The following is a 24,821-nucleotide window of genomic DNA, read 5'->3' on the forward strand; positions in this document are numbered from 1 at the left end:
TCCTTGCAGTGCAGGGTGAAGAAAGATGTGTGTGTGTGTGTGTGTGTGTGTGTGTGTGTGTGTGTGTGTGTGTGTGCAAGAAGGGGGGGGGCGGGGGGGGGGGGGGAGAGAGAGAGAGAGAGAGGAGGAGTGAGAGAGAGAGTCAGCTGGTCGGGGAGAGCAGGGTGAGATCAGTGTGCATGCGTGTTTGGATGTATGTAGGTGCGTGTGCGGCTTCAGGAGAGCGGTCCTTGTGTGTATGCGCTTGCGTGTATGTGTGCGTGTGTGTGCGCTAGTGTAAATAAGGAAACACGACAAGGTAGAGACGACAGCGAGCAGATAGATCTGCTGGTGGGAGGCACTCGGAGCGAAGGTTCTAGCAGAGGAGAGTCGTCTTACGCCGGCTGCTGCTGCTCTGTCGTGCGTCCTGGACCAGATCCTCGACCGCGTCCTGCGCCGTAATTACCGTAAGAAACTCGCCTTCTGTTTTTTTTTGCACGCGCAATATGACGCTCTATTAGCCAAACAAAAAAAAAACGACTCGAAACATTGGCTTCGCGGGCAGTGTTTTTGCAGACATGACAAACATTACACAGCTAATACTCTGGGGAGTAAGACATGTACTATGAACTGGCTCAAATCTAATGTTTAACCACTTAAAGCAACAGTTTTTTTGCACTAGCATGTCTACCTAAATACAGACAAATATATAAAGGGAATTCCCAAAACGCATTTAAATATATGTAGTGCTAACCGCAAAAGGGATTTAAAAGTAAGACAAAATAAAAAAACAGAAAAGATAGAATGATCCTCACCTCCTTATGGTGGTGGTCATGCTAATGATTATGCTAACAGTAGCCACTGTGCTCACAAAGGAAATAGCTGTAATATAACATATGAAAACAAAGTGGAAATTAAGATAAAGTTGTAAAGGTCTAGTTGTTTAATTGTTTTTGCGAAGTTAAAGCGAAAATATTTGGTATACTTATTCCAGTATAGCATCTTCCCGACTGCGAGCTAGCTGTCATTAAATTTGGAATTCATTACGGCTAATGGTTGCTAATGTTAGCTTAACTTAACAGCTAGCATAGCTAACATTAGCAAAGCCATGGCGTACATTAAATTCAGTATAAAACACAACTAATAAACATAAAACTTACAGTCAAATACAATAGGGAAGGCGTGTTACTTTTGCCTAAATGCTTGTTGTTGCAGCTTTTAAGTTTCCTCTTAAATTCCATCCATGTCAACAACAAAGTCATGTATTACACATGTACTCTTCAAATAACATATACCTGTACATGCAAACAGCAAAATTATATTCTATGCAGTTACTGTTTGAATCAGATTTCAATAAGTTACCTGCATTTGCGCCACCATTATTGTCATTAAACACCAATAAAATTAAAAAAAATAAAGTGTTTAACTGTAATATGTGTCGTATAGTTCAATCCAAGGTAATACTACTTCAAGTTGTAACAGTTGTGTTGGTTTTGTATTACCCATAATGCATTGCAATATAAAGAAACACTTTGTAAAATACTAAAACCATAAACTACATTTTTTTAAACTGTACAATTTACAGAAAGTAATATCAGTGTGAAGAGGTTATATCAGGTGCAGTGACACAAATTTCCAGTATTTATTTTAGAGCCTACTATTTACATATATAGAATCTTAATATTAATACACAGATATAAGGTAAAGTCTCCATATCCTTCCGGTAGAACAACTAAACCAAATAATTTGTTGAACATTGAAACTAAATTTATATTTTAATTTATATAATGTTCCTTGTAAATGTATTTTTCTTTTGTTTGGAGTGCTCTGCTTGGATTCGTGAAGGGGTCAAAGTTTTTTCTATTTTCTTTTCTGATCTGATAAAGTCATTGTACATTTTTAAAAGATTAGTGTCTTTGTAAGGTATTATTTAGTTTTCTCTAAGTGGCCCAGTATTACCTGTTCTTCTTCATGTCTTTTTTGTATGATTGGTCAGAAGGAGAACAACAATAAGTAAAATTAACATAATTGTTATTGTTATATTGTTATAAGTAGTATAGTGGATGATAGTTATGCCTTATTTGGGCTGAACGATATGTTGTTATTGTATCGTTATCGAGATATAAAAAATTGAGATACTAACATCAAGAATCCTACTTTGTACACATATGCAAAGATAAGACAGACACTATCACAAAAACCATTGATAAATACATAATTAAAAGTAAAAAGTAGCTATTGTTTCTCTTCCCACAAGTTGTATGTATAATATGTGAGTGTGTCCTGGGTTCGACTGTTAAGAGTCCTACAAGTGGCTGAGATAGGCTCCGGCCCCTTAAATCCTTGGTATGAGATTAGCAGTAAAAAGACAAATATCATTATGATCCAAAATGGGGACTGTTAATCTTATGACATGTTAATCTACTGTAGTCTGATGATGAGTGAATAAATCCCTTTACAATTTCTAGTAATCTGGATTGTAAAATCACATCAATGCTTTCAGAGAATCCTTACTTAACTTAAAATGCATGCCTCGGTTTATTTTATTTGACATACATGCTTGGGCATCAAAAACCAAAGACAAGAAGAAAAAACCAGGATAATAATACAATTGAATCTTTAAACAGTAGTTTTACTTTGATACGCATCTACTACCTTAAACATAATACAGGTTAATATCTACACACTACTTTTATTGCACCCTTCCTCTTTACAGTTTCATCCATTATTTTTTCAATATAATTGTCTCTGTTGAAGATGTTGAAATCTATATCGTGCATATGAAGATTTCAAAATAAACTTCCAACATGTGACATGCGGCAGCAAATGTTAAGCAATCCGAGCGCCGGCTATTCTTTCAGGCCTGTTAACAGCACACGTAGACCACTTACCCGATTGACCTCGACACACAAATAAGTGTGTGCCTGAATATGCGAGAGAGGGGTTGAGGTTAAAAAAATGACATGCAATTATGCTGCAGCATAGAGACAGGCTTCTCAATCTGTGTGCAGCTCACACACATTTAGACACACATTCTCAGTCAGTGGAGTGACCTAAAGATAGCTGAGCCCCAGTGGAACCAGTAATTAGTGGGGTGAAAAGAGGGAGAGGAGGAGGATATATTGTTTGGATCATCTGATATCTGTTATATAATGATCCATACAATAGAGAAACCCAGTGAGAGAAGACAAAACCAGGCAGAGTTGAATAGCGAAAAATTAGTGTGTTCTGTGTTTGTCAAGGATTAAGTCATCTCTACTGTTTCAATAGTTTGCTGCAGCAAAATCTAACTTAATATGTCATTTTTCTTTTGAAATGATGTTGCACTTTACTGTTTAGGTTAATGTGTTCATTAAAGGAAAACACTTTTTGTATTGTTATTGTTATGATTATTATTTATTATTTAACATGGTCAAGTTGTTTGCACTGTTTAGATATGACTTTTTTTTTTAATCTTTCTGTCAGCTTTACAACTTTATTTGAAAATTATAGATTCAAGTTTATATTACGATCCAGTAAGTATGGTTCCTACAAGCAACCTCCCATGACTTATTCTGTACTTAAGATTGAGGTCAACATAGTTAACTCCTATAACAGGTTCTCTTCTTCTCAAACCTGCCTGTTGCCATCTCAAGGCAATCTGCAGGTGGTGTGTTTTCATGTAGAGGGTTTCTTATTTAGTGCCATCCCCCTCTTGCTTTGTTTGGTGACTGACTTTGTGTGTGTGTGTGGTGCACACAATGGCAGTGTTTACATTGGTTTCTGAATGCACATGTTCAACCGTGCATGCTTATTTGCTCATGCTGGCTTTGTTTTGTATCTATAAAGAAAGCTGATGCCGAATTCAATGTGTCGTGAAACACAAATTCCTTACTGCTTCCCTGCATAGTGCCATGTTGCCTGGGTAAAATATAGAAAAGAAAAGTTATTTAATAAAAGAAGAGCTAATGTTAAGCACCAAGTAGCACACTAACTAACTTAATAATAAATACTTAATATTTCCATTTTTAAATGTGCAACAAGGAGCCAAAAAAATTGCTCTTACACAATTCCGACACTAGGGAGCGTAAGAAACAATATGTTTTATGTTACGTCTAGCTGCTTTAAAGCAAAAGGCAAGCTGTGCCCGCAGTTCAACTTTCTTGTCCTTGAAAACCTTATAGCAGCAGTACATTGGCCAGGAGTTGCTGGAAAAACAATGGTAGTTTGTTAGGGGAAACTACTGCAACTCTAAGCCTGGCTTGTTTATGTTGAGCTGCAGGGAAGATCACTTCCACACAGGCAAAAGCTGGAACAACAGTATAGACCCATAACTTATGAAAGGCAGTGTAGGCATTTTATTTGAATTCAATGTTACATTAGTTGCATGTGTTTACATTCCAGATGATCAAGGCTATAGACTTTATACAAGTGACAAGTGTCATGGGCAAAGGTTAGCTTGCCAGTAACAGGTCCTGTCCTATTATCGTCAAGTAAAATTAATCAATTATCTAGCAAATGAACAATGTTCTTCATTTATTTTCAGCTGTCGTTGCAAACTGAAGGAGAAGTTGAACAGCGACCATGGCCTTAGCAGGATGTCCTGATTACTTTCTTCACCACCCAAACTATCAGGTAAATTTCCTTATACTTGTTAAAACAAACGTTTGATTAAACCTCAACGACCCCATTTATAAAATACAGATAGGAAACCAGACTCATTACTGTCAATAATAATAATAATATTACGGGATAGAGGTCGGAAAACAAACCAGTGGCTGACTAAACAGCAGCTAGTGGTCACCGTTTTTTTTTTTTGTAAAATTTGCCATTTGGAATTTAACCCTCATGTACAATAGGGAAGTTACTGACATGAAGTGATCATTATTTACATTTATTAACAAAAATAATGCATTTGAGTTTAAGGCATGTTAATGTTTCTCTCCTAATCACATAACAAGCATTTCCAAAATAAGAAATGATGTTTATTTCTGTAATTTGATTTTATACAAAGAATACTGTAGGACACAGAGGTAATTAATTCAACTTAATGCGGAATCTTATTTCCAATTTAATTCGTCAGCAGTCAAATTGCTAAACATTCACTAATGACATTCACAAGGGCTCTGTTGTTTTCCAGTGCCCTAGTAAGCCATGACAGTGTGACCGTGCTGTGCCAGCCAGAACAGTACGATAAATGGCCCATTATTGAGTCAAACTGGCTGAAAAAAAGTCTTATTTCCTATTCTGACTCTGATTAAGTTATCGGTAGGGCATTTGTCTATGGTCATTGAAATAAATCATGTTGAGAATAAAGCTTGTCATTGATTGAAGTCTTCCCAAGCACTACTGTAGAGAGTTCATTTGCCAATGTCAACAGGAAAAAGAGGCCTCACTCAGCACTGCTCTCAGGACTCAAATAAGAGACAGCCTCAAATATATATATACAGTATATATTCCATTTTTATATTGGAAAATAAATACTAACAAAAAGTAAAACAGAAGACAAACAAAAATAAAACTGTTATCTTGAGGTTGATGTAAATTTACCAGAAACTTTCCAAGTGTAATTATTAGTATTATTTGAAGTCTGGTTTGATGTTTGATTGTTGACATTAGGGCTGAACGATTATTGAAAAAATATATAATTGTGATTATTTTCTGAAATATTGCGATTATTTATGCTATTATTTTTTCAATTTCCTCTTTTTTGTGCATTTCTTTTTAAATCTAATACAATAACTGATTAACTTTACGTCAAGATAATGTAATTAAGTATTTTTTATGATGAAGGCAAATTAAGCATACCTTAAAATAAAGTAAGAAGATTTATTTAGTTAATCTAATTACACTTGTAAACAAACATAACATATTCACTGCAAATACTAGAAACTAGTGTAAAAACGTGCTAAAAGTGTGATGTTTACATTTAATAAACTATACAAACTTCAGTCCAGAGTAAAGAAAAGTGAAAACACTGCATATTTTTGCAGTTTCTCATGTGTATTTCAAAGTACATTTCCTGCCATACACAGTTATATATTAACATTTACACAATTTTAATTGTGTGATTGCATAGGGTAACTTTGAGGAGCACACACAAACATGCCAGTGTAGCACACACACACGTGCGCACATAGGAAGAGACGAGAGCAGCGCGCACACACACAGACAAACATGTCTGGATTCAAATGTACGAAACCAATGCCAGGATGTAAAGTTCTTGAAAACACTGTAGTTTGTTTCTTACTGCTGCTCTTTAGCTTCTCTAGACGTCACTGATCAACGGTTTAAAGTGTCTCTCTCCTCTAGCTGCAGCTCAGAGCCGCTCACAAGTCATTTTGACGGCTCGAAAATTAAATTAACATTAAATAAAATCGCAACCTCTGCAATATCATAATCGCATTTCTGTATATCGCTTTTATCTCAAATGCGATTAACCGTTCAGCCCTAGTTGACATTGATAATTCATTCCCTTAGTGTAAACAGCAGCATCTTACAGATCAACATGAACATTAATCTACTCCATTTTGAGCCAACCATTTAACACTTTTGCTTTATACCAGTTCATGAAGGTGAGTCACGTATTAGTATTTCTGATTTCATGTCCACAGTTGCCTGTAGAATGCTCACAAGCACATCGCTGCAACCATGGTGAGGTGCAATCCTAAACCAGTGCCCAAGACTTACATTCACTTCCCAATTCTCACAGAATAAGGCAATTGTTTATGTGCTTGGATTCTCTCCTCTCCGACCCACCATTAACCTAAAGAATTTGGCTGAGAAGCATGCGTGTTCATGGTCTATTAATAGAGAGCTAAACAAACATTGATAACAAGCTGCAAGCTTTCGGCGTGTGAATGGCCCTGAAAGCTTGGGGATTGGTGGCACGATGTCTCACTGAGACCTGATGGAGATGACGTCACCTCAGATGTCTTGCTTCTTTTGGTGTAGGTTTAAAAATGCAGCTCCATGCTAAGTGCAACCGTGGGACAGCAGAGCCCCTGTTGAGCTGACATTAAGTTGGATTGGTGCGCGTCAGCTTCCTGGAAAAGGTTTTGCACCAGTAAGACTGCACTGAATAGTGAATTGAATCCCCATAGAAAACAACATTCCTCTTCTCCTCATCTAGAGGAGAAAAACAAAGTTTGATAGTTAGGAAGAATAGATGGTTACAACATTGCTTAATGTTTGTGTCTGTTTGTGTGTGGGTGACGCTGTGTATTTGTGTGGGTCGGTATGTGGGTGTGTGTCTGTGTGGGTGTGTGTGTGTGGTTATGTAAAATCTAGTATAAATGACACAGCATGCCACATATACACACAGTTTTTCTATCAGCAGAATGTTGCTGGAGAGAAAGTAAGCCAACTTACTGCCTTCTTACACTGGAAACATCGATACTGGCGTGATTAGAACATTTAATTTTTATTATTGAACTAATAAATATTTGTGTCAAGTTCTTTGGATTGAAGATATCTCTTAGTGAAAGCAGTTTGGTCCTATATGAGGTTGAAAGATCAGTGTAAACTTTCAAAGCAGCAACAGCCATCCAGCAACATCAAAAGTTTAGGAATACCTAGACTTCTATTCAATCTATTCCACAGGTTTGAGTCTGCAGAAGTTGCCGTGACAACAGGCACGATCAGTCTTGTGCTTTCTAAGAAGCATTGCCTGTGAAAGACTTGATCAGGCAGATGTCAAGTTGAAGTTATGTCTTTGATAAATGTTGTGTGACACAATATAATAAAATGTATTCAAACAAATGTCTGTTTTTCTAATATGTTAGGATATTAATAAATGTATCAAATCAAAAATAAAAAAACACATTTTATACAACTTGATAGAATCTATTTTAACCAAACAATGGCCTCTCAAAAGATTGGTTGATCAAACCATCCTTCAATGCATGTGGCCAGCCATGCTGCTTCAATAAATTATCCAGGCAACGTTTCAGCACACATTTCTGGCATCATATTTTCAATGTCAGCTGCTCATGGTTTATAAATGGGGATTATTAAAGAAAATTCAATACAAGACCTTATCAAACATGCAACTAGGAGTTCATTGACTCTGAAGTTATTTTGTAGAATTAAGACAAACATATATTTTTTTATGGTTGATCGTCTGTTCAAGGTTTTTTTGGACTGAAACGTTAGGGTTCACCCCTGTACTGTAAGAAAGCCCTTCAACTAACCAACAGTAAACTTTAAATGTGACTTTTAACTTTGATTCCTTTGTGTAGGCAGCAGGGGGGCTTTTCTTTGACCGCTAACAAAGACCTCATGGGTAGCCTCACTTTTTAATTTGACACTTTGAGATGAAAATATCAACACAATGGGGAACATTTTCCCCATAGAAAAACAAACTTGACTAAAAAATGTGCACAGCAATTTATCAAAGTGACACGCGTCAGTTTGCATCCTTCAACAGTGAGTGTCGTCGAGTAAGCACTTTGCCTGCAGTGAATATTCAACATATTTAGCACGCTAAAGATGGAGAAAACAAAGTTGTAAAAATAATCTTGAAGCTTAGCAACCCCTGTGATATTACCAGCATCATATAGTGTAAAGAAAGTATATAAGATATATACCGTAAAAGCAGCAGATATAGATGCATCAATTATTCCTCTTGTTTGGTGTAACCCTGAGAGTTAAATATCACACCTTATTTGCTTAATGAAACACATTGAAAAAGGCAATTCCAACACATTTTATTAATTGTTAGAAAATCTATAAACATGTGTCTTGAATTATCTTAATTTATTCATGTTATTTTGCCTGAAGATTGATTAAGTACAAATAAACAAAGACAGATGAAAACCTAACCTCATTGGCAAGGCAACCAGCAGTTGTCAGTTGAAAGACACTCTATAAACATTTACACTCCCAGCCAAGAAATAGTCTGGCATATATTTGCTGCCTGTGTTCTATTTAACAGCCAGCTATAAGAGTGCTGTAGATGTCCTCAACTAACCGCTTCAAAGCCAATGTTAAACAATTACTCTGCTATTTTAATAAGAGCTTATATTCCAAATCACACCATGATCATCAGGTGCATGTATGAAGCTGTTACTCGCATAATATGACGAGCTGTAAATAATTTGGACTGCAGGCTTTCTGCGTCTCCAGCCAGTTAGTTGGAACTAAAGACTGCAGACGTTCCCTGTCATCTCATAGGCCCTGCAGCCAAGTTGCCTTCATTGGAAAGCTCTTGGCTGCTGCTTCCCAGAGCTATAAATCTTACTCTGGGCATTTATAGATGTTTTCGAAGCACAGGAGAAGAGGTGTGTGTGTGTGTGTGTACGTGATAACATGCACAACAGGACCTCTGGCCACGAGTAATTCCTGGAAGCAATGCTCCGCCGTTCTTCTTTTTCCTGGAAAAGGGAAGATTTAATTTTTTTTGTTTGGCCCTTTTCCCTACTTTCTCCTCTGCAGCTTTTCCCCCCTCAAGGCTGTTTCAAATTAGACAATGTGTGAGAGGCTTGGCCAAATGTATGTGTGTGCATGTGTATGTGTCTACTTATGTGTGTGATTCTATGCTGTGCCTGAACTAGCTTGTGGTTTTCTTATAAGTGTCTCTTCTTTCGAAATAGATCCATGAGTGAGGTTCTATTGGGCTTAAGGAAGAGCTGGGTTATAAAGTCACAGCTCCCCAGGGTCAAAGGGTGAATAGTTGCGGCTGTTCCTTGAGAGCAATGATACGCTACCACAAGGCCGCTTTGACCTAGAAATGTTGGGATATATTTCCGATCCATGCTTGCCTTTTTAAACGTGTTCAAAAAAGCATTTGTTGTCTTTTTAACAGGAGGGCACCACCTCTCGAAGGCCTGAAGAAATGATGGTTCCTGGCTTCCAACGCACTGCCAATCAAAACATGTCACACCACCACGGTGAGTCCAATAATGTGTGTTTTTGTATCTGCAAATTACATTATATTACTTTTAATATCAAATATTGGACTACTCTTAACGTAATTCTTTTCATTTCTAAGAATTATTTTCTGCCAAAATGTATAGCTTTCCAGGAAAAGAGCGTATTTTCTGTCATTCCAAGCACTTCTTTACAGATGTTATGTAGAAAAAGTTATGTAGAAAAAGTTATATATATATATATATATATATATATATATATACTGTATATGGGTTTCATGCCCCCCTGTCATTAATTGTGGAAAATATTGGGAATCCTCCTGGAACATTCCCAACCAGGCTATAAATCTCCCCTCTTTTCCCCCGGGTCAGTTGGTTACAGGCTTGTCAGCTGTACTGATGTGTGGTGGTCATGCTCGTGCAAGAGTATAGTAAATGGAGTAACTACGTGGAGTGTGTATATAGGCTTTTGGGTCATCCAGCAGTAACATAGATGAGGAAGGAAGTAGGACAAAGGTTGCTATGCTAAAAGAGGCAATTTATACTTACGACAACTGCTGAAAAAGAGCAGGGTCTTTCTTTTAGACACAACAACGACATTTGTAGATAAACCAAACTTGTTGTTTGTCTTTTTTATTATAATTCTTATCTACAGTGTGTGGTGTATCTTGTCTGTTTTGGTTGCTACCATCCAAACAATATACCTGTATGTATGCAGAAAACTCAGACCAGTCTTAACCTGTGGTTGGCGAAGTTAGATCCTGGATGGAGTAACGTACCAACTCCACAGATAAAGTCTCTGAATATACAACAATATTTGTATAGTAAGCGAGAGGTGTCCCAAATACAAGTGCAAATAATTGCACAGTTCAACAAAAGGTTTCGTTCTGCAAATAAAACTGTCCTTAAATGTTATGCTTGTTGGCCTCAATACTGAAAACTGCCTAACAACCTAGTCTGTAAATGTTCACAAAAGGGAACTAGATTCTGTATTAAAGACGCAGTAATCATTCCACCAAGACTTTACCCTTTTCAATTTTTTAGAGTAGAGTTTTTCTCTACATTCCTCTAACCAAACAAATGTTCTAATTAGATTATTATGGTAGGGATAAAAAAAGAAAGTGATTAACAACTGCTGACAAAACCATTGAGTCACAGTCAAAGTCACCCAGCTTCAGTTTCATTTTGGCTCTGCCCTACAGAGAAGCGTCACGTAAACTGACAGACACACCGTATATATTTAGAACACACAGGCTCTAGTTTCCGAAGCTTCATTTATGCTCAAAATATCAGTTTGATGATCTGATGACATGATTTGATTCCAAGCGCCAGGTCAGCTGTGTGGCGTCCATCAGTCAACCCTGACTGTGAGTGATAGTATTTAATAAGTTGAGATTGACTTGAATCTCTAGAGGCGTTCTAAAATACTTTGCAGGAATGATTATTATGCATCAAATACTTTTTGTTTCTCTTGGCTGAACAAAGGTTGTGGCTCACAATTGCTTTAGCTTGAGCAAAAGTTTAATACATTTATTAAGATTTTTTATTTTTTCTATCTAGGCTTTTTCAATATTGTTTACTACCCCTTGATTGTCCTTGGCTGATCCCTTGTTCCTATCCATCTGTGTCCCTCTCCCCCTTCACCTCAGCACAACCTATGTCCTTCTCATGAACCCCCAGCATCACATTATGTCCCAGACTGTCCTTTCACTGTGTGCTCGGCCTGCTTTGTGATTGGAGATCAAACGCTCGACTCCTGCTGTTTTGGTTACATCCTTTTCCCTTCAACTCTGCGGGTTTAATGTACAGTAAACATTCAGTGTGTGTACACAAGGTTGCACTATGTGTTTAATCCAAGGCTTTAATTACATCCACATTCTCATCACCGCGTTTTAAGTGTCCATGTTGTCTTTGGCTGTGTGTCGGTGAGCGTGCACATGTTTTGGTGCCCTACATTGTCGTGAACATTTGGCCAACGTTGCGCCATGAACAAGCTGGTAAGCATTCCCAGTGTGCTGTAATATTTTCCAAATGGAATGTGAGGAATTCTCTGTGTAGTGTTGGGGTGAGACACACATTTGATCAAAGAGGCCTTTGGCACACATTCTGGAGTGTACTTGATTTGTGCGATTAAGCCCCCTCATTGTGAACGGATTTGTTTTATATATATTGTTAAACACTAAATCAAATTATGTCACCTTAAAGTGATAAAGGAGGGAAGGGGAAAGAAGTGTAAGGTTTAAATCTTCCTGAAAGGGAGGTTGTAGTATTTTCAAGTACAGTATGTGGTAGAAACTATATAGTATAAACTGAAGTTTTGAAAAAAAGAATTACATTCTGAAACTTTTGTAAATAATCATATCATCATTGAGAGTTTATTGTACTGAAAATAATATTTACATTCTTTTTGCTGGAACGATCCCATGCAGGAATTTATGTAGGCTGTTACATCACAAATTGACAGATCTTGTGAATATCTTGCAAAACCCTAGCAGAACACAATATTTCAAGTGGAAAATTAGACTTAGACAAACATTTTGGTGTCGACATTTTCCTTTTTAGACCTCAGTACTTCTTCATTGGTCCCTGCATCCTTTTGCTAGCCCGGATTTTAATCCGCTAATGATTTTCCATTGAATGTAGAAAAATTAATTGTAAAACCCCTCCATTTTTTCTTATGTCATTCGTCTTTAAATTAAGATAAAACTAGTACTTTAACTAATAATAATATTAAAGTAATACTAAAATATTGGTACTTGGCTTCTTAAAATATGTGTTTCTTCTTATTATTTATTTCTTGCTATTTAAATTCAATAACGAACCTTTAAGCACTAAAGGTCATGTATGGAGACATGGTCACTATGAGTAAAGGACAGTCTTTGAATAAAACTGGACACATATCTCACTTGAGGTGTTTAAGGTGACCCGAAGGCCTGAAAACCAATCTTTTTGAGGTATCCCTTGTGTTTTCTCTGGGTCAAGGTGAACCCAAAAACATTTGTTTTCCAGGCCTTCGGATCACCTTGACCCTGAGATGACACGTGGGTTAAGAAAGTGTTAACCTGTATAAAACCATCCATTGTGACTCCATCTTGTCATGACTTCTTTAAATGAAACAAAATTGAGCTTCAGATCGTTTTGTCTGTCGAATGTAGTTACTAGTTTAGCTATTGTAGGGATTTATTTTAATGATTAAGGTTGAGTGGAAGAAGTATTGAGACTGACTTTGTCTAGAGCTTTTAAATTAGATAGAAAACGTTTTAGTTGTGGATGTTTATAGATATTGACATATTTAAGTGTGAATTCTGCTGGGAATTTTAATGAAAACCCTGAACTTGTCTGTTTAAGCGCTTTGTGACCCTGGTTAAGAAACTCGCTCTACAATTATTACTTACTTACCTAATGTTTGTCTCTTGGCAGATGATGATGTGGATCTGGAGCAACTCGTAAATGAGATGAACTCCTCTATGGACAGTGTCTATTCTACACAAGTGGACACGGAGCTGCTCCTGAACAATGGTCATGGTCACACAGCAAACCACCACCCCATACTTACCGCCTTTCAGGGTCATGGTCACAATGCACCTCGCTCGGCATCCATGACACCTGCCTTCTCCTCTAGAGGGAGCCTGCGACCCACTCAGCCCGTGCACATCCAAGCCGACAGGTAAACACTTGATTTTTTCTTTTCATTTTATCTGTCCATTTTTGCATCTTCCACAGCTATTCCTGTCAACCTTCCTTCCTTTATTCTGTTAAGTTGACTGTAGTACGATAGTGGCTAACTGCACCATTGTTTAAGTTAAACATTAAACAGTTGTGCTACTCTGTCACCTTAACAATACGGATGCACTGCTAGCATGTGGCAACATGTAGGTCACAGCTATGAAGTTAAGGATTTAAAAATGTAATCAGATGTAGAAGGTCAACAACAAACCATCGATGTTTAACTTAGGGAAATTTTACTGGGATCATTTCAAGTATGCATAAATATTTAAAGATAAACTTCAACAGGTGTTTTATTATAACAATACAAAAATAGAGGAAATCCTTGTAATAGTGAGTATAGTATATTCAGGTTAAATGTATTTGAAATAGATATTGTATAGCTTCTAATACACTGTATCAGATAATATGTGATTTTGTTATTAATTTCCATATTTTTGTATCAAACATGAGGCACACCTATATTAAAATATTATTTATATTGTTGCCAGATATCTTGTATTTTAATAAAGGCTATAACAATATTTGTCTATTAAAAACAACCTTCAATTCTTGTTTTTTGTGTAAAGGAAAAAAACCTAGAATTCTAATAGTTAACTTATTTTCTGTGTCTTCCTCTGCAGGTTTCTGCAAGAAGAACAAAAGTCACGTCCAGCCTCTATGCCGGTCATCCGCAACCCGTCTCCTGAACTTGCCAGTCCGACAGGCTCTCCAGTCCAAACCTCTGACAAACATGTACGTTCACAAAGCAACCCACACTCGTGCTGAGCAGCTGTTTTTATCTTATCAGTCATCTTTGCATTAGTCTTAGATAGTCCGCTGTTTTAACCCAGTCATGTGTTTAGCTCTTGTTTGACTTGGTGGTTTTGTGTGTGTCCGCCTTGCAATCAGCTGACTGCCATTATCTGGCACATGTTGATCTAGGTTGAACCCATTTTTTTTCCTTATTACATGTATGTAAACGTTATCAATATGATCAAGCATGTTTGACCTCTGAAGGATGTCAGTGCTGCACAGGATGCCAAGGACAGAGAGCAGACTTCCGTAGCACGGACAGGAATTCAAACATCTGTAGTTGCTCCTTGTGAAGCGTTTGCCAGCTCTGCCAATACAGGAGTCAATTTCCGGTTCACACGCTTTCCCTGTTATTCCTTGACGTCACAGAGTGTGAGTTAGTGTTTGCCTGTGTGTCTCACAGCCGTGCCCTTCCTTCCCTTGGGAGTATGTCTCCTGTCACCGGAATATTTCATACGTCTTTGAGATGTTTTCAGGATGCCTACCGTGAAAAATGAGTTATTGTTGCATTTATAAGGACACTACACAAACTGTTGTGTGTTTACTATCTCAAAAGAAACGTTACTTTGTCAAGTTGAAATATTTATTATTAAGTTTGGAACGTAAACCTCTTTAGGCGACACACTTCACAATTAACTAGAGTCTAACCACACCCAGTTTAATACACACTTATGAAAAACACACTACTACTACTTTAACATTTGTAATTGTTTATTTACAAAGATTCGTGATTTTGCCGAGGAGATAGCATGAAATGTAAATTAGGCTGGAATATATTTTAGAACACACTGTCATAGGCAGAGGCAAGCGAACGATGTGCACGGTCAAGAACTGGATCTTCAATCTAGTTTCTGTGTACGCTGGAAGCATTAAGCAGAAGAGCCTCGTGAGAAAATGAAATCATATTTGTGAGTCCGAAGCGGACTGAGCTGGTTTAATTTGTGTTCACTATAGCTTTTCTCCTTTTGTTGCTTGGCTCTGGAAGCATCATGAATTTAATCTGCGGTAATGCCTCAAAGGAACATTGGCTAGTCTTTGATGATTGAATGAGACTGATCAAATCAGTTGGGATCATCCAGACTAGCGTGAGCACGGACGCTCCAGCCCCTCGACTCCAGGGCCTCTGTTGGCATGCGATGACTTCTGCGGTGGCAACAGGTATATCTGTGGTTATGTATTCCTGGATGTTTTTTTTAATTTTTTGTTAAAGGAACGCATTGTTTATTGTTTGCACAGACAATACTCTGTGTAGATATGTGAATTTTAGACAGACGTAGCTAATTATTCGCATTGGCATGGTTTTATCAGAACATCTCTCCCCCTCCAGCTGAACATTCTTTTCTAAGCTTCAGTCATTCTCAGTGGGAAACACAGCACATATTGTGAGTCATTAAAATGGTCTTTGCGTGACATGGGGGAAAAAAAAAAAGCATTTGTTGTCGGGGTGTTCTAACTGAAGCAATGGGAACACAATGTATGATGTTGTATACCTTTATTGTACACTATATTAACAACTCATAGCAACTAAAACTCAAACAAGTGGTTTTTAATAGCTTCAAAAGCCATTCCAGCATCCAAAAAAAAGTAGTTCAAGATATCACACATGAAAAATAATATGAAGACAGACACTAAGCACTCAAACTATTAAGTCACTAATGGATCTGAAGACATTTAAGAAATAGAGAAGAATTACAAACACCACATATGCAAGATCCGGCAAAAAAAAGTTATTTTAAGAGGCCTGACAAGTCTAGTCAATGTACATTCATGTTCATAAGATCAATGGCAATAATTAGACACAGATTTATTTAACAATTAAAGTGATTTTGAAAAAAAACAACTTAATGGAAGCATTTGATGAAGGTGGACAAGTAAAGAGATCATTTATATATATATATGTATAGCAACAACATACAGCTTGAATTTTTTGAGAGCATTCTGGACAGTATAGTCTATATGCTTGATGATCTTTGCTGTTTGATGTTTATCGAGATAAGTATAGAAACTATGCTGGTTAAATGTTCAAAAGTTGATTTACTGGCCATTTTTTTATTCTTTCAGTCCACACAAGTACAGATGCTCCCATGTGTTCACTGTTGGAATATATTCTTATCTTCTATGTCAAGGTATTTTGTATTAGTAGGCATACTCCTTATACCAAAATAGCTTGCTTCCACGTGTCAATTGTTCATCGTCTACATGTCTCAAATATTGCAAACGTAAGAACTCCTGTGTTGTTCTCAGTATTATCTTGACCTTTAAAGTACATATTTTATTGAGTATTGTTTTGATTGTTTAAGCGCTTTGTGACCCTGGTCTGGAAAAGCGCTATATAAATACAAATGACTTACTTACTTATTTCACATATCCTAATAAATATAATTCTTCAGTTGATTAACTTCATTTTAACTACTCTGTGTCCATCTATCTAAAGAAGATTGACATATTAAAGGTACCTGTAGCAATGACAGCTAAATTAGGAGAGACTCTGACTCACACAGTCTCCCTCATACTGCTTTTGTCTGCGGTCAGCTGATAACCCTTTGCACGCAATGGTCTGCTGACCCACTGCAGTTAGATCAGGTGCATGTGTGTGTAAGTGTGTGTGTGTAAAGGAGGGATGGCAGTCCAAGCAGTGTAAGCTCATAATGACATGGATATACTGTATAAGCGCTATTGTTAGCTTGGTGTTGCGTCACTGCTTTCTAATAAGGATCAAAGTGCTTCACTGTAAATTGAAATTCAATCACTCCCAGCTGAATCTTGAAATTAGTTAAGGTGGACCTGGACTCAAAAAAACCTTGTGTGTAGGTTGAGACCTTACAGTCTGATTTAGATGCATATAAGGCATCAATATGGTGGTTCTTTTTATACATTTCTGCTCTATTCTAAAAAAAAATATAGGCTTTATAAATACATTTTAATGTTTTTGTTAAGTTCTATATTTTATTAATGAACCGCGGAAAATGACTTAAAGGTCAATACTGTAACCGCATCTATTCTCCTTCTTTTATGTTTTTTTATGCCTTGCAAAGACATTCATCATCATCAAATGAAGCAGTGTGTTACGCTCAGGGAAGGCCTCTTCAAGCATGAGATAAATATATAACTTGATAAATGTTATTGTACATTATACATACACAGGTTTTTTACACAATTAAAGTGATTTTGAAAAAGTGTTTGGAAGTGTTTGAAGAAGGTGGACAAGCAAAGAGATCATTTATATATACTGTATATAAAACAACAACAAAATAAGTCCTGGGCAATGTACATTATGATGCAAAAATACAAATTCCTGGTGTACAGCTTGAAAGTATTCTGGACGGTATTGTAAATATGCTTGATGGACTTTTCTGTTTAGCCAGATAAGTATAGAAACTATGCTGGTTAAATGTGCAAAAAGGTTGACCTACTGTATACTGTTTCTTTCAGTCCAAGTACCAATGCTCCCATGTGTTCACTGTTGGAGTGTATTATCCTGCCATGGGGTTGTTCTGCTCTTAATCTGGCATTGTTATTTTCTTGTTAAAAATAACCCTGCAATCTACTTGATCACTAGATCAGATTTTGACTTCATGTACTCTTTCTATAAGTTTGTTCACGGCAGTAATATGACGGTATACATAGGAATAGATGGTTTTTTTTCTGGAGTGTGAGACAGCAGAGTTGGTCACCAGGAGATGGGGGTGGTAAGCCACTCTCTACTGACTCTGTGGTGGCCATTTAGTGAGGTGAAATTGAGTTTGTGCTGTCTGTAGCTCTAATGAGCTCTGTCTGGCCAGAGATGCTTTCGACACACCTACCCAGAATGTAGTGCGCTCCGCTGCCTCTAAGTGAAGCCAATGTGGAAAGTTTTCGTGGCAGCTGAGTCACTTGTAGGGATGATGAGGACACGGCTTTGCCTTTTTTGTTGTGCGTCTTGTGGTTTGTCAATGAAAAGGGGTGACTGACCAAAACATTCCTGACTATCCACCTGGTGTTGGAACTTTCCAGGGGACTGAAGTGTCGCTGTAGGAGCGAGGAGCTCCGCCTCGAAAGAGTGATGTAGATGTGTACATGTTGTATTATAGCAGAAGTGTTGAACCTCAACACGGAAACTCACACCCCTCTGCCTCATCCATCAATTGTCAAGAATCCTCTTACAATTCACAGCTTGTGTCAGTGTGGATGAGATCAACGCGTACTTAAACAATGGGATTGCTGGTGTGCATGTGCTGCTATATGAAAGCCAGTGTGTAGTGTTCTTATAGCCTGATGGGTTTAGGGGCCCGTAATTCTCTTGGTCAAGTGGTTTTGACCCTGTTACAGATTATTCCTCCTGACCTTTGACCTTGCACATACTGTGCTTATGCGCCTTTGTTTAAAGCATCTTGGGCTTGTTCATGACCGTCTATCCAATAAATTCATGCTTTTACACGTGTGTAGTACGAGCCCACAGGGAGCGTACAAGCGAAGCTAAATATAAAAGTACATTATTAGTTAAGCAAGGATTCCCTTAGAACATCAGAGATGTCCTCAGAACGACATAAAGCATGTTGTCCTTTATTTACTGCGTCCCAGGGAATAAACATGCAGGAACATTTGACTCATAAACCAGGTTTAGTCGTCCTTTCGGCTCACGTGCTCTGCACATACATGAACAAGCAACGTTCTCACACACCCACACATACACATAAAAATGCACTCCCATAAGCGTTGTTCTGCTCCCCAGATGGCTGCAAACCTGCCGCGTGAGGCAGGAGGGAAAAAAAGTTAACTGCTGGAGCAGATAGTCTTGGTTTACATTTGGCTTTCCACTTGAGAGTCGCTCACATGAGCAGATTATGCAGCAACAGATTTAGCTATATTATATATATATAAAAAAGGTCTGCAGTGCAGTTAAAACACACACAAATCTAGGATTTGGAATGAAAATCTTTGTCTTCAGAGATTAGGGTTTCATATATGAGGGGAAACAAAGGATATTTAAGACAGCTGTACATGTTCTGTCACTGTTAAACTTTGTAAATTAGGGACAGACCGATCCTGGTATTGGGTTTGATCCAGCCTCTCAAAGTCAGATCGAGTATCGGTGAAAAACGTCCGATCCAAGGGTCCAATCCAGTTAGTTTAATGACTATATTTGTGCTGACATCATGCGTCTAAGAAGCAGCGGCTCAACTACGGTACAATTTAACTGTGGATGGTTTGGATGAGTGGAAGTCACGCCACAAGATTAAAATCACTATCTTAATAAAGCATCTAAAGTAGCATCACGTCAAAGAATATGAGTAGATGGAAGAAACGAAGCAGTTTATTCTGCGGGTGTTCTTAAAGTGTAGGGCAAATTAATATTTTAACTCTATGGGATCGGTATTGGTCGATACTGATAGTCCAGTTTTGGTTTCAGGACCATTAAAGTGGGTCCCCAGGGTCAATTTTTGTGATTGAGATATTCCAGGCAGGAGAAGGGTCTGAAGTTTCGTAAATGTTAAGCAGAAAGAAGAATCATCTGCTTGTTTTGTAAACAGCAAACTAAATGTTGAATAAATGATATGAAGTCTGTGCATTACACAACCACAGCTTCATCTTTAATGCATTGATTTTTGTTACTGTAAGTGTTGTTTCAGCTCTTTTCCACCAACTGTCCAATAGTTAAAATGGGTTTTTATGTTGGGTTGAGTTGATATAGTATGAAGTGCGACCGCTGCTCTTAATATGAAACATAAAACATGTAGTGAGAGAAAGACAGTTTGAGCCTGTTGTGTTCTCCAGCTCTACACATGAGCCTAATTATGACTCAGTATTGCATTACTGACATTCCTCCATTGCTCTCCCTCTTTCTCCACTACCCTGCTTTCGTTTTATGTATTTACCTCTCTCCCTCTCTTTCTCTCTGGAGGCTCCGCAGATTTGCTGAGCAACCACCTCCCCCCATTCCTCCCCCCTTCCTCTACCCCTCCTCTGACCCCCTTGGCGAAGACCGAGCGACACTCGATCCCTTCAGTTTCACATAGACTTAGTTCTTCTCTTTAACCTTCCAGCTCCTTTTGATCGGAACACTTTCATCGGGGACTCGGAGCACATGAGAATCATATGTGTTGCTTTGGTCCTGACACATTTGCACAGTATTTTACATACAGCTGAGAGCGAGGAAGAGGAAGAGGAGGAGGCGGATATGAGAGGGAGGGAGGGGATAGAAATTGAAACCGTGAGGCAGCTCAAAAGGAATTGTTAATGGATGCATAAGAATAAGGGATGTTTCAGCCTCTGGGTTTGTTTGATAAATGAAGCTGGTGTATGTGTGTCTGAAGGAACACAGACAAGGTTACCCGCGGCTCTCCGGCTTTTCCAGCAATTGTCTGCCTTTTTTTCTTTTCTTTTTTTTTGGAGAGCATTTGAACGCGGAAGATAAGAGCGCAAGCTACGTGACAGGTAGCAGCTCACCGTTTCAAAATCCTATGCTGGGTTAATCCAGGAGGAGGAGGAGAAGGTAAAGGGAGGAGGAGGGGAGAGGACAAGCGGCTCACACCACTCCTCAATCCACAGCCTTTATGCTGCCCAGCACAAGAAGAATAGGCAGGCTGTCCGTTTTTCACTCTGTCGCTTTTTTGCTCTCGTCCTTCCTCTGTCACTTCCTCCCTCCACCCCCTCTCTTTTTTCCTTACCTCTCCTCTGTTCCCCTTTGCTAGTCAGGCACTGCCGCCCTCCCTCTCTCTCCTCCTGACTTCCTCTCCTCCCGTGCCTCTCTCTATGACACTGGAAAGCGTCTCAGTGTGAAAATGCCATCCTGCTCTCCTGACTGTTGCCTCTTTCAGGCGGTGGAGGTAAGAGACTTGCATGTGGTCTGTGTACTTTCTGGACGTCAGTGATGACCTCTGTGTGTGTGTGTGTGTGTGTGAGTGAGTGTGTGTGTGCAGTTGTCGGCTTTTGAGGGGGCGAAGATCTTGCCTATTGAAATCTAAAACTTTTAAACAAATCTCCCACTTAGACAAGAAGGAAGTTGTCGGGCTCTGCGGGCGCTTAGGTTTTAGAGTTTGGTCGCTTTGTCTGTATGTACCGCTCTACTCTGTATAACATCATTGATTCCATTGTGGACATTTTGGCTCCTTCTCACTTTTTTAGATGTTGCCTGATTCAAGAAGTACATCTTTTTGTGTTGAATACTCACTTTATACAATAGGTCTTTATATGGGTCTGTAAGAAAATAACAAGCAGACACTTTGATTTACGGAAGTTAATTTGTGTTTATATTGGGTTGGTCATCATGTGAGTGTCCCGTCCATGTGAGTCCTCTTTGTGTGAATCTCCACATACACATGGCGAGACGCAGATGGTTATGGTCATATGAATCAGCACATGTACTTTTTTTTTGAAGGGGGTGGGGGGGTTGATACATGGAATAGCTGCGACGAGGCTCAACATCCAGAGGCTTGAACTGATTATTCCTCTTGAATGTGACATTTTGAAGCGCCAACTCAAAATGAATCACTTAGAAAAAACAACATTTTACTTGACTCTCTTGATATTATTGCATCCAACAAAAAGTGTGTCATTGCGCGTTGTGTGCAACCAGGTTTACATGCGTATCTGTGGCGTGGGGTCGGACAAAGGGCTTGATCTGAGTGCAGGGGCCAGACGACCTATTCCTGGACTCATCCGTTAATTTAAGCAGCCCTCCTGTTGAAGTCACAGAATAATGTGAGCAGGACTCACAGGGTGGACTTGGCCCAACAACTGGTTATGGAGGTAAACGCAACATGTGATCTGATACCTTTTTCCCAAAAGACAACCAAGCTCAGGATATATTTCACTTCCTCTGAGTTTAAATGTTGTGCTGTTCTCATTTTCATCTCTCTGTTCTTCTGTTTGCAGATAGTGAAGGTTTGGAGTGAAGATGGAGCTGGTAAAGTGGTGGAGATCCCAGCAGACATGACAGCAAGAGATGTTTGTCAGCTTCTGGTGTATAAGAGTCACTGCTTAGACGACAATTCCTGGTCGTTGGTGGAGCACCACCCCGTGATAGGCCTTGGTGAGTGATTTTGACTTGAAATTTAAAAAAAAAAGGTTGGTGTTCAAATGTATTTGTTGGCCACTTATATATATTATATTACATTTCTTATACACACCTTACAACTACCAGCTTACCCCAAGAAATCCCACATTTTGCTTACCTACTTATTGTGCCATCACTCCCCAAAAATACATATTTTAGTTTCCCAGTAAAATCTTTGGCAGCAACTTCTTTTGAAAACCATGATTGAAATGTTTTAATTTCATGTTTTGCCTTCAATGTTGAGGAGCTGCGATATGTTTTTTAGTCATTTCTCTTTGAGTAAATTCCTTTTTATCTTCAGCACATTGTTCAGTGTAACTACTCAATTGGTTGTTGCTTTCATAACAGGATTTTTCACTGTGTTTCTAAAATGCAAACAGACAAACAGGAACACATTTCTTTTTTTCCACTTTTTTTTGTGAGGGAAACATCGAGGAAATGATTGTGAAGCGCTGTCTAAAAGTGTGTGTTAGAGTCACTGCGTTGTGTGTCTCTCAAAACAAGTATGTTCTCTTTAACATGTAGCATGTTCAGAACGTGTGAGACACTAGTTTAAAGCATATTTTGGATCTGGTCAGCACAGAAAGATAAAACAAAGGGCTTGAACTTGTATATTTGGTTAACTTAGACTATTTTTTCTCAATCTTTGGGATACAGTCAAAGGACGGCTTTGTGCATTGCAGCTTGATCTGCTTTTTTGGAAGAAAAAAAAAAAAATTTAACCGGAGAGATGGAATGTGAGGTGAGGAAAAGGAGGGAGGGAAAAAGAGAAAGAGCAAGAAAGAGAGTCAGAAAGAGGAGGGGTGATGGGTGGAGAGGTCTGGACTAAAGTGTCATTCCAGACTTTCAAGGAGCCAATCCCAAAGCTCTATTGGACGAGCCCCTAGCAGTCTAAGCCAATCACTTATTACTAAGCCAAGCACAGGAAATTCCCCTGCCTTTACACCCCCCATATGCCCACACTATACACACACACACGCACACACACACACACACACACAGATATGCATGTGCACATTTCCGTCCCTTAACTGTAGTGTGCAGTTCCTTAGCTACGCATGCATGTGTTTTGCTTTAATAATCCAAGACTAATGTTAATCTGCGCAACAGAATTAGAGATAAATCTCCCCACATTTCTCATGCGTGTACATGAAGAACATCCAGTCACTTTCAATTTATAAACAGCTTCGCGAACAGAGCACACACTCTCCAAGTCAGCCCACATATACACAGACAGACTTTGCTTATGGCTTTCACTGCTCTCAACAATCAGGCTAAATATATGACATCATCTTCCTGCAATGCCCACAGCAGCACCCTCCTCTCCCCGTTCTCCACTTGATCTCCTGCCACTGCTCCTCTCAACCTTTGCCTCCCATTACGTCTGACGGTGCCCCTCCTTCTCAGAGCCCCCCCACCTCTTCATCTGCAGTCTGTGTGCATCTGTTTTGTGCATAATTCTTGCTGTGTCACTGTAAACAATGTATACGCCATGAACTGGTAGAACACATTTTTAATATTTAAGAGAGTCAGTCTCTTAATATATGGGATTTAATAACTAGTTTAATGATCATCTTTTTTTTTAAGATGATGTATTTTAATTAGAAAAATCAAAGTTTCTAAAACATTTGTCAAAATGACTCATTGGTTGTAGCAGCAACAAATACAATATATGGTATTGTAGTCAAATAGCATTATATACAGTTTTCTTTTTACACTGCTTTAAAATAAATGACAATATATTGAACATTTGATTTGTGCACTGTAAATATGTGTTGAATATTTTTTTTGCTGTATAAATATCAGTGCAAGCCAGATGAAAATAAGCTACTTTTCTTCCAGATTGTTTTTTGTTTAGTTTCCCTGTGTTTAATATGGCTCTTCTCACAAAAGTATTTTCTTTTCTAATCTGTTTGTTTTGTAATACACACAACCAAACTGTAGAAGATTCATTTTTTTTCTTTGAACATAAATAAAACAAAAAAACTCATAATATCACATAATTATCATTTGATTTTCTGATTGCATTTCTGTGAAAGTCTTTTAAAAAACATGATTTTCTTTATTTATATGCATTGTTTTGTAAAAAGAGCAAAGTATTGTAATCACTGATACATTTTCAAGTTTCTAGTGTCTAAACACTGGTTTTCTGTCTGTGTTTGTCCCTGGATAGAGAGATGTCTGGAGGATCATGAGTTGGTGGTTCAGGTTCAAGCCTCAATGAGCAGTGACAGTAAATTCCTCTTCAGGAAGAACTATGCCAAATATGAATTCTTCAGGAACCCCCTGGTGAGTGCCTCGCTTCCACAAGACGACCTTTCTGTGGCATTTACAAGATATTAAAGTGTGCACACACAGGTACAAATGTGGCTCTCGCTCCAGAATATCTGGAATATTTGGCGAATGTTGACATTTTTTCTACTGGTATAAAAAGACTC

The 24,821-nt window shown here is 38.3% G+C and overlaps 1 protein-coding gene across 2 annotated transcripts in view; it reads left to right on the forward strand.

Moving 5' to 3' along the window:
- Window positions 1–242: 242 nt before the first annotated feature.
- The window catches only part of LOC148084430 (growth factor receptor-bound protein 10-like), a 34,248-nt gene continuing 9,669 nt past the window's right edge, over window positions 243–24,821 (forward strand). Inside the window, exons 1-7 of one of the 2 annotated variants that reach the window (XM_087787499.1) lie at window positions 243–446; window positions 4,505–4,593; window positions 9,764–9,848; window positions 13,248–13,494; window positions 14,177–14,288; window positions 22,203–22,359; window positions 24,557–24,672. In XM_087787499.1, coding sequence (XP_087643625.1) covers window positions 4,543–4,593; window positions 9,764–9,848; window positions 13,248–13,494; window positions 14,177–14,288; window positions 22,203–22,359; window positions 24,557–24,672 — 768 coding nt within the window. In that variant the 5' untranslated portion in view covers window positions 243–446; window positions 4,505–4,542. Of the gene's footprint in view, window positions 447–4,504; window positions 4,594–9,763; window positions 9,849–13,247; window positions 13,495–14,176; window positions 14,289–20,096; window positions 21,155–22,202; window positions 22,360–24,556; window positions 24,673–24,821 lie in introns of those variants that run through there. The other variant, XM_087787500.1, reaches the window with a different exon arrangement.

This window comes from Callionymus lyra, chromosome 3, assembly GCF_982586985.1.
Source record: "Callionymus lyra chromosome 3, fCalLyr1.hap1.1, whole genome shotgun sequence".
Classification (NCBI taxonomy): domain Eukaryota; kingdom Metazoa; phylum Chordata; class Actinopteri; order Syngnathiformes; family Callionymidae; genus Callionymus; species Callionymus lyra.